Source organism: Colletes latitarsis, chromosome 1 (assembly GCF_051014445.1).
Source record: "Colletes latitarsis isolate SP2378_abdomen chromosome 1, iyColLati1, whole genome shotgun sequence".
NCBI classification, from domain to species: Eukaryota; Metazoa; Arthropoda; class Insecta; order Hymenoptera; family Colletidae; genus Colletes; species Colletes latitarsis.
Genome location: NC_135134.1, coordinates 39,302,815 through 39,313,097, shown reverse-complemented (window position 1 = coordinate 39,313,097; position 10,283 = coordinate 39,302,815). Strand labels below are relative to the sequence as shown.

Sequence of the window (10,283 nt, the reverse complement as noted above, 5' to 3'; positions counted from 1 at the left end):
ATTGTGAATATATTCAAATGAAACTTTTTTCTGAAGTAGAGCTTATAGGTACCTACAAAAAAGTATTAGACAACTTTTCCGTAGGACGTCAAACAAAATTATTAAAAATGAGAAACAAATTTTTAAGAAAAATCGACAGGGGGTAGGTGCCTAAATTTTTCGACGGAAAAAAAAATTTTTAATTAATTCTAAAAAAATTATTTTCGGTTCCGGGGGTCAATTGCAATCATTTTTGGTGAATACACATACTTCCGAAGAAAAAATTCAAATTTTCTTGAAATTTTTAAATAACCTTAATTGATTGATTACTCCAATGAAATTAATCGATTAATGTCCAATTATGGACCGTACAGCTTTCATTTCGTTAAAAAATAATAAAATTTCTGAAATTTCATTTTTTCTCTCACTTCCTCTTGTGTTCATTTCTAAATCTGTTGGTAACGTTGCGAGTGACACGGAAATGGTAATGGGGCTCTAGAGCCCCAGAGAATCGGGCCGAAAAAATACATTAGGTGATAGGTCTACTCGTATACCTCGTCTGTGATTCAATCTTAGACGTCCAATGTATTTTTTTGAGTAGACTGCGTCTGTGATCTAATGATCTTTCATGTTGAATAGTTGGAGGGATACGTAGAGACCTATTTTATCATTATAGAGTCACATGTGACGTTACCATGTACCAATTCAGGAAGGTATATGTCCGTATCGGTTACGAAAAGATAGGGATCATAATTGAATTTACCAATTGTCAATTATTCTATAAATAATTGCATTTATACAATTATCTAAAAACTTTGAAATTTTCGTTATGAAGTAGTGTATTTTTCGAGAAAACTTCTAATTTTGACTGTATGGATTAAAACAATTTTCTCGTGTCATATAAATTAATAAATAGCATATATAAATATATAAATGTATTAGTACAATCGTACAGTGTGGATTGAATTATGTAGTAAGATCTAAATTAAGTGTCAGAATAAAGTTTAGAATAGAATACTATATTTTAAATAATCGGTACAGGAAAGTTATACATTTATAGAAATAAATTGTAAACGACTGTAAATAATTTTTGTTTTATTTTAACGACTGACGAAATTTAAGCAGAGATCTCTGTTATAAACAATTAAAAAATCAAATCAAATACACCTGAGACGAATTGTTGAAGGAACGTTCAATGATGATTGATGTGAAAAATAGAAATTATATTTTTCATGTAAAACATATTCATGTAGTCAAAAACAGTACGTTCTTGTTACAATTTATGAATAAGCGTACATTAATTCCACATTCTGCGAGTAAAATACGAACGGAATTGTTGTTACATTTTCAAGTATACATAAATTAAAAAGTGTAAACTAGAGCGTGCAGATGAATGTAATTTATGCATTTGATGCCGTTGGCGTCAAACAATGACACGAAACCAGCGGTAGGCTCTGCATTTTCGATTTAAGTGGTTCAGAAAAACAAACGTCGACTACAGTTTCGGATTTTGTTAAGCCATGATAGTACAATATGCGTAAATGACATGATTGAATTCAACGAAAAGCTCTAAAAATTTGTTATTTCCAAATAAGTGTGATAAAATTATTTTAGTTCTTTGAATAAACTAGTGATTAATACAATCAAAGGTTAAATTACTTTCTTAGCAACGTTTTAGGTATGAACGCCATCTTAAACTGATATATAATGGTTCATAATGTTGTTAATTTTATATTAACATTTCATTGCAATCACCTTGGTTAAAAAATTTTGTTTTACTAAGCTTTTCACAATTAACTTACGTTTTTAAAAACTCTGTTAAACTTTATATTCTCTATTTAACAGAATATCTCTCTTTTTATATCTTGATTTTTTTTTAATATCTTCTGAAATTTTTTTTAGTCAAAACTGTAATTTTTAAAAAATTTTATTTTTATGCTTTTATTGGAATCCATTATGTAAGATATTTTTTAAAAAGTTCTGTTCAAAGCGTTGAGATGGAATCTGTTAAAAAAGTTCCGAAACTATTTCGACCCTGATTATCCAAAACTATTTCGACCCTGATTTCTGTCTGAAAGGAGCTAACTTCGTTACTGGTACGCAATTACTTGAGTATAGGTATAAAAATAAAAATGAAACTTTCGTTCATTTATTTCTCTGTTTATGGAAAATTTAACGTAGTAGGTAACCTATTAATTTCGAAGAAATCCATTAAAAGTAAGAATTCTTTTTGTTTATTACAACAAGTTTGGAATCAAAAATGGTAGTGGGCAATTCAAATATGTCGCAAAGTCAGCCCACGTTTTATCCACCCACGTTAATACCACCGTTCATGGGTCCGTATCCTCCGACGAAATTTGACCGTGCTTTGCAAGATTCTGGAGCTTGTGAATATTTTCAAAATTACAGAAACAAAGTTCTATCAAAATTTACGGTAAAGCTGATTTGAGTTCTTCAAATTTTAAATATTAAATATTTTTGGATCGTTCGAATCATTTTCAATGGCCACTGTCGTTATACAGAGTGTTTTGAAATTAAACAATCGAATTGCAACAGTGCGTTCTATGAACAAAAATGAAATCAAAATATTATACTTAATATGTAATATATTTACATATGATTATTTTTCATAACTTAAATATAATATAAAGAGTGTTAAAAAAAGTTTAGAATAAAAATTTAACGATATGGAGACGCTAAAAAATTTCCAAAATAGTTTTTTTAACATACAATATATCTTACAGTATGTTTGGTATACTACATCTTACAGTAATGATATGTTGGTTTCAATTTCGTTCATTTTATTTCTTTCGTGCTCATGTGTTGTACTTGTAAAGTAACAATTGAGAAACGAATAGTTTCATTTTATTTTTTAACGTGCAATTTTGAAGATGCAATTGTACAAGTGGGGGATGCAAGATATACCGTATAGTGCAAGACCTGTCACCGATGCAGCTAAAGTGCATCGTAAAGTTAATCGTGAGTTATCTGTGCTTTCAAATGACATTTCAACAATCGACAACTCACGCATGAAGGAAGTCGACGATCTGTATAAAGTAATGAGAATTTTAATTTTTAGTCGATGAAATATTTATATTAGCATGAATAAATCATAATTATATTATATAATTAATTTTCTCATACCAGTATTTATAATTTCAAAGAATGTTTCTATTATATTTACGTATATATTCGTTATGATATCAGAATTAATACATTTTTTTATCACACAAAAATCTTGGTAAATTATTTAAGTGTGATTCAGTTTGTACTAAAAAAGTCACGCTAACGAATGAAATTGTTATTGTAAAATGCAAATTTTTGTGTCATGTAATTTCAAATTAAAAAATTTTTTACCTCTTCGAGTTTGCACAAATTATCGAACAAATCGTATATGTTTAATCATTTCTAATCAAGTTAATGGCTGAGTTAGAGTATTCAAACTATTATAAAGTATACTTTAATACAGGGAGTACAAATTCATCGCAAACAATACAAGGATCATACTGGTAGCCTTCATCCCTTATCATTTTTCAAGCCCGATCGTTACAAGTATCAATGTTCACCAGGAATGACATCTTCGTACTTCTCTAAATATCCATCGAATTACGTCGATTATAAAGTGCCTCCGGTTTTACCCCTTACGTACGAAAGACGGAAACAGACACCCTATATACCTGATTTGTCTCTCATTGGCATTTATAACAAATCAAGTTGTACCGCTTACAAACGATAAATCAACCTTATCACATTAGTGTTATCGAGAAATCACGGATATAAATTTAATATCACTAAATATTATGTAATCTAATAATAAATAATAATAAATACTAAAATATTATTTATAATTGATAATAAATACTAAAAAATAAATTAAATATAAAGTATCTCTATATATATTCGTATGTATCTATTTTTTGAAGATCCATTAGTATAATTTAAATCCTGAAACGAAATGTGGACGAAAAATCTGGCATCCTTGTAACGAAACGCGTGAATTCTTCGAATGTAATGGTTCCCAATTGACTGAAGACCATTTCTTGAAGCACCTAATATGAAAATATACGCTTATTAATATTAAAGTGTTACATATATAATATATAAATCAATACAAAATCTATAAAGTTTAAGAAACTGATGAATCTAAAATGAACATTGAGTGACAAATCTATCAGTGTATAAATCTATGTGCTTAAGAAGTAAATATATTTATTTTTTAAAGAAAATTGTTTCGTTCCCACGTCAAGTTTTCTTCAGTAAATCATTTAACTTTGCAGACACTTTTTTCGTTATGCTATTCTAGTGTGAAAATAACATTTAAAAAAGAAACAAAAAATTTATATATAATTTAATATGAACTTTTTATTTATAGACAATTTATAATTTAAATCTTAAAATAGTCGCTTGTTTAAGCTTTAAAGCAACTAAAATTTAACTCGTTAATGGAATTATATAATTATATTGATTATAGTGATAATAAAGTTATCATTTCTAAAACAAATGATAACAAATATATTTCTGGTTTTTTATATTTTCTATACTTTAATACTTTTTAATTTTTTCTAGAGTTAAGACGTGGTACATACAAACTTTTCTTAAAATCCGAATTTTATCTCATTTTACCTATTATTAATTTAAATTTCTTAGGGAATACACAATTTTGTAACGCGATTAGATTATTGTAGATTTAGCGTAACGATAAAGGAAATAAAATTATATTAATAATGTAGGGCTAGAATTGTTCTCTCTTTCGTTGTTGAGAAGCTTTAAGTTCTAATCATATTACATGTATATTCAAATATCATAAAAATCACAGTAAGAGATGTATTATATGCAGTGCATTTATTCATTGCACAACTACTAGTGATTGTATCTAATCGTGCAAAATAATAGTTTGTAGCGCTTCTACCGTAATCAATGATCCCGCGATTGAAACAGGACCTATGTTATGTGCTTGTTGGACACGGTTGCCAACTTATGGTAGTAAATATTATCGAGACTTACCATACGTGCTACATGTTCAACCTCCGTCATATCAATGCCTACATACTCGTACTGGCTATTCCCTGTCAGTCTTTGCACAGCCTCCATCAAATCGTCGAGTGAGATTCGATTGTCGCCGTTAAAGTCTGGAAATGAAGGTATTAACGGTATCGTTGTGTATAGAGGGTTATCTAGAGTCAACACTACATATCACACGAACAGTTCAGCAAACTATAATGCATGTCCGTGCGTACGAGACGCTCGTTAAACGGAAATACATTGTATTTATCTAAACTACGCCAATGTTACTCTAAACTGATTAGTACAATATTCCTTCTCATCATTTTTCTTCTTCTATATGATCGACTTAATCCATCGTTTGCTGAATGATTCCATTTCTATGTTAACTAAGTTATGATACATGTGATTTTTTAAATACAATTTGGATAACTTAATTATTAAGAACCATCTTTTAAATAATGTAAATATTTTAAATATAATATAATATAATTTTTTAAATTACATTTATATTCTATTACAATTTAAAATATTGTATTTTTTAAAATTTAAGAGATGTTTCTTGATAATTAGGTTATCCAAATTATATTTAAAAAATCACATTTATTATACAGGATGCTCGGCCACCGACGGGAAAAATTTTAATGGAAGATTCTAGAGGCCAAAATAAGACGAAAATCAAGAATACCAATTTGTTGATGGAGGCTTCATTAAAAAGTTATTAACAATTAAATTCAAAAATTTCAAATCGTTCTGGAAAAATTATTTTTAGTTGTAGGGAACGATTACAATCATTTTGGTCAAGAGACATACCCCCGAAATACTACCCAGTTTCGAGAAAAAAATTCCTTACCGAAAATATAATTTCTGGCCAGAAATGTCTGCCCGAATTTTCATGCGAATCTTTAAAACGTCATAACTTCTGAACGGATTGGACAATTTTAATGTTTAAAAAAGCAATCAACGCGTATTTTAGTAGAGAATATCTAGAAATTCTAAAAATATTGGAAAACTTGATCCTTGACCCCGCAAAATGAGAAAAACCCCATAAAAATGGTCCAATTTCCAAACAGCCATAACTCCTACAATAGTGAATATATTCAAATGAAACTTTTTTCTGAAGTAGAGCTCATGGGTACCTACAAAAAAGTATTAGACAACTTTTCTATAGGGCGTCAAACAAAATTGCTAAAAATCAAAAACGAATTTTTAAGAAAAATCGACAGGGGGTAGGTGCCTATATTTTTCGGGGGAAAAAAAAATTTTTCAAATCGTTTTAAAAAAATTATTTTTAGTTGCAGGGGTCAATTACAATCATTTTTAGTGAACAGTCATATCCCCGAAATCCTACTCATTTCCTAGAAAAAAATTCAAGAAGGTGTGAAATTTTTCGACAAAATTAAAAAATTTCAAATCATTCTGGAAAAATTATGTTCGGTTACAGGGGTCAATTGTAACCATTTTTGGTGAATAGACATACCCCCGAAATCCTACGCATTTTCGAGAAAAAAATTCAGTATGGGCAGAACTTTAAACATTAATAACTATTTAACGAAGCCTCCATCAACAAATTGGTTTTCTTTTTCGTCTTATTTTGGCCTCTAGAATCTCCTATTACAATTTTTCCCAGGGTTGGTCGAACACCCTGTACATCATATCTTATTTAAATACAAGTGCAATTCGCATTTATATTTTGATAGATACTTAAATTAAATCCCTTTTGCCTTAGACATGTTTTAAATCTTAGTCGGAATTCAATTTCATACTAAACAGTTACATAAACATTTCCTTTATCTTCTATGCAAAAGAAAAGGTTAAATAAAATCTTATTCGTTGCAACTTAATTATATTATTTTACTAATATAACCTATAAATGTTTTGACCATTATATTTATGAAAATATTGTTTCATTTAATTATTATTTTTATATAAACTAATATTAAAGTAGTGCTTTGGAAAGTATTATTACGCATATTATTGGTATAATTAGTAGTGTAGGTCTTTAATGTTTCATTTCATATTTTAATAATGCTCTGAGTAATTAACTGTGTAACATTGGAATAATAGTAAAGCTATTCAATTTCCTCTATTAATTTTGTTTGGCTCGAATGCTCTCTCTGATTTTCTTTTATTTTTTCTTATTTTCTTTTACATTTATTGTGTTTTTGGTTTTCATGCCATTTTGTCTACCTTTATCTCTTAATCAGATTTTCACTCTTTGGTTTCTTCTCTGTCGCTCTTATTCTCGTAGTTTTTTCTTCCTTCTCTATGTGATATCCCCGTTCCCCAGACACGTCTATTATCCTCCACTCTCTCACACATCTCTGTTGTTTCTCTGTTTTCACGGGCATTGATGTGACATCGTGTGTACCGTGAAATTAAACGATCTCGATTAACGAAATCGATGCTGCCGTATACCAGTAATATTGGATAGGCTGTTGCAACCAAAAAAGTATGTCTAACAACCTTTTTGCGTATCCTCTTTTTAAATCGTTGTTAATCCGATACGGTTCGCAACAATTTTGTTGTTTCGTACTCTTTTAAAGAATTTTTATATTGTGGAGTGATATTAATAGCTTGCAAACAGAGTACAATGTACAACGAGATTTGTGGATAACTTTTAATATTTACAGAACGATATTATTACTTCAAAAATCGTTATCACGCATTTTTATTAATTATTCCTATAGTATATTTTTAAAACAAACTTGTTTTCGTTTATTATTATTGTTTCTTCACGAATTTTATATTTTTTTATGATTAGAATTGCCTATTATGCAAGGTATTTGAATTGTTCTGTGGTAAACTTGATACTTTACGTTTCATAATAATATGTTTATCTTTTCTATGACAACTTCAAAAAAATATCTTATAGATATTTGTATATATTGATTACATTAAAAGGATATTATACATATAATATATAGGGTGTGTATTAAAGAAAAGAAAGTAGTAAATGAATTCATGTAGATTTAAAGAATAGAATATGTTAAACTTGAGTAGGTAAGGATTCTTGTAATATTTTATATACTATAAAACATTCTTCTTAAATTAATAAATTTATAAATGAAAATAGAGATAGTGTAAAACTATTTCTTTTTTTAAATTGAAGATATCGAATAGTAACAAAGAAGAAAAATCTATGTTTTTCGTTTAGGTAATTGGGTCTTTTACCCTGTAACCAGTGAAATTTTTATTTAAAATTATACTTAATTTCTTACCGAAAATATAAAACGCCCAGGCAGCACGATTGTAGTCAGAAGAATCTTCAGAGAAAGCCGAACATAAATCTAAGATATCTTCGAGGCTCAGATGATTATCATGTTCTGATGAGAAGACTCGATATATTGAATCACGGAATGGACTGCACTAAAATCGATTTGTAACTTTGTCGGTTATTCAGATAAAATATGGTAAAATTTGTTAGTAATGGAGAAGGAAAAAATATTAATTTTTGAAGCTTTAAATAAATGTTACAAATGGAATGATTTATCGTGAAATTAATTACGGTTGGATTCTGTATAAAATTGAATTATATACTACTTATCATGGGACACCCTGTATATTCTATAGGTAAAGGCAGTAATTCGACCTTAGTTGCAGTATACGTGGACGACATTTCAATTACTTCAGGCAATTGTATCACTATGCGATAGAATGCACCATGGACGCTAGCAAACGACTTACCGAAGCCATTTCTGATTTTCAATAGAACAATAGCGCGTATTACGCGTATTTAATTGCCCACGGTCGGTAAAAATTGATCCGTCAGTAAAAAGAACATCGTGAAAAAGCTTTTCGATTCTTTTGTAATTGGTGCTACGTTTGTTCGCAAAAAATGACACGATTCTGTAAACTGGTGTTATATTTATTATGGTTAACTATAGAGTACCATTGTTCCACAATAACGATATAGTTCTTTGGCAATCATCTGATCGTAATCAGTTTCTAAATCAAATTAGAGGGTCCCTTAAAATTTATTGTGTATCATAATCATTACTATGAGTCATTAGTAATTTGTATTTTCGAATTTGCAGAGTTACTAATATTTAAAACACTGCTAATAAAAGTTAATTAAACCAACTCACTTTGATTTGTGGAAATACTGTTTCGATTTGTTCCACTGAAAAACGGTGCTGACGATTCTCACGAAGTTTTCCTGAATCTATATTATCGAGCAGCCTAGCAATTCTGGAAAAATGCATTTCGAAGATTACGTACACAATTAATTACCAAAGTTCTGTCAGTTTTCCGTGTTTACACACGTTTTTAAAATTCACGTCGGTTTTAAGATCTATTAGATTCACTTGAAGTATACCAATTACGTAAAAACTAATTAAAATATATCCTGCAGATAACCTTGAAACAAATGAAAAATTAATAAGCCAGATATATTTCCCCCTTTAACTAAGAAACTTTCGTTTTTAATATTCTTTCTAAAAATGTGTTCTTTTTGAGATACTTGGATTTGAAGTTGACAAACGATGTGTATATTCTAAACAAGTAATTTCATAACTCACTGGCGTATTTTATTTTTCGACAGGTATGTTAATTCGGCGTAAGTGTGAACCAATTCTTCGTCAAGAATATCATTTTTGGTTGTCAATAAATTTCCCATAACAACGCACAAATGTGGGCGCACTTCAGTGAAAGAAATACTGTACTGACAATTACGAGCTGTTTGTGCAGTTATCGATTTACCGATAACGTGTTATCTGTTACAAAGGAATTCTCGAGCATACTACGTGTTATATTTTCAATTAGATCGTGTTTACATATAATATTAAAAATGTTAAAGAAGAAGCCAAACAAATAGATATTAGATTTTAAAATTAATTATAACAAATATATTAAAAATGAAAAATCTATTGCTTTCAGTGCTTTGTTAGTCCGGCATTCTTGATTTATAGAGTTTTTATCAAGTTGCATTCCACTTCTTGAAAATGTAACTAATGGCTGCAAATTTGAAATAGTCTCTTTAAATATCGTATAAAATTGTTAATAATTGCAATCTTAAACACCGTGTAGGGAAAGGAAGACACTGTTCGTTTAAACGAAGAGGTCTCTATATAACTGTGGATTTCTTACGAAGTCAATACTTCAATTTGTGCAACATCAAGACTTTCTGAAACAGGATTAGCCAAATCAGTAATGTTACTTTTTAGTTCTGATTTATTTGGCGGGCAAAATAAAAATAATATTGTGGCAGTAATATTTCTTTTTAATTCTGATTCGTGTGGTTTGCAAAATAAAAATAATATTGTGGCATTAACATTTCTTTTTAATTCTGATTCGTGTGGTTT

General features: G+C 29.1%; 2 protein-coding genes across 2 annotated transcripts; one reads left to right on the top strand and one right to left on the bottom strand.

Moving 5' to 3' along the window:
- Nucleotides 1-2,764: 2,764 nt before the first annotated feature.
- Nucleotides 2,765-3,717, top strand: LOC143340707 (uncharacterized). Its single transcript, XM_076762954.1, has 2 exons — nt 2,765-3,035; nt 3,449-3,717. The coding sequence occupies exons 1-2, from the start codon at nt 2,871-2,873 to the stop codon at nt 3,713-3,715; spliced, it is 432 nt and encodes a 143-aa protein (XP_076619069.1). The 5' UTR covers nt 2,765-2,870; the 3' UTR covers nt 3,716-3,717.
- A 17-nt stretch (nt 3,718-3,734) lies between these two features.
- On the bottom strand, nt 3,735-9,630 carry LOC143340701 (calcium and integrin-binding protein 1). The gene is made up of 5 exons (XM_076762941.1): nt 9,501-9,630; nt 9,069-9,171; nt 8,202-8,349; nt 4,984-5,108; nt 3,735-4,028 (listed from the first exon to the last, which is right to left on the bottom strand). The coding sequence occupies exons 1-5, from the start codon at nt 9,596-9,598 to the stop codon at nt 3,918-3,920; spliced, it is 585 nt and encodes a 194-aa protein (XP_076619056.1). The 5' UTR covers nt 9,599-9,630; the 3' UTR covers nt 3,735-3,917.
- Between the last annotated feature and the right edge of the window lie 653 nt (nt 9,631-10,283).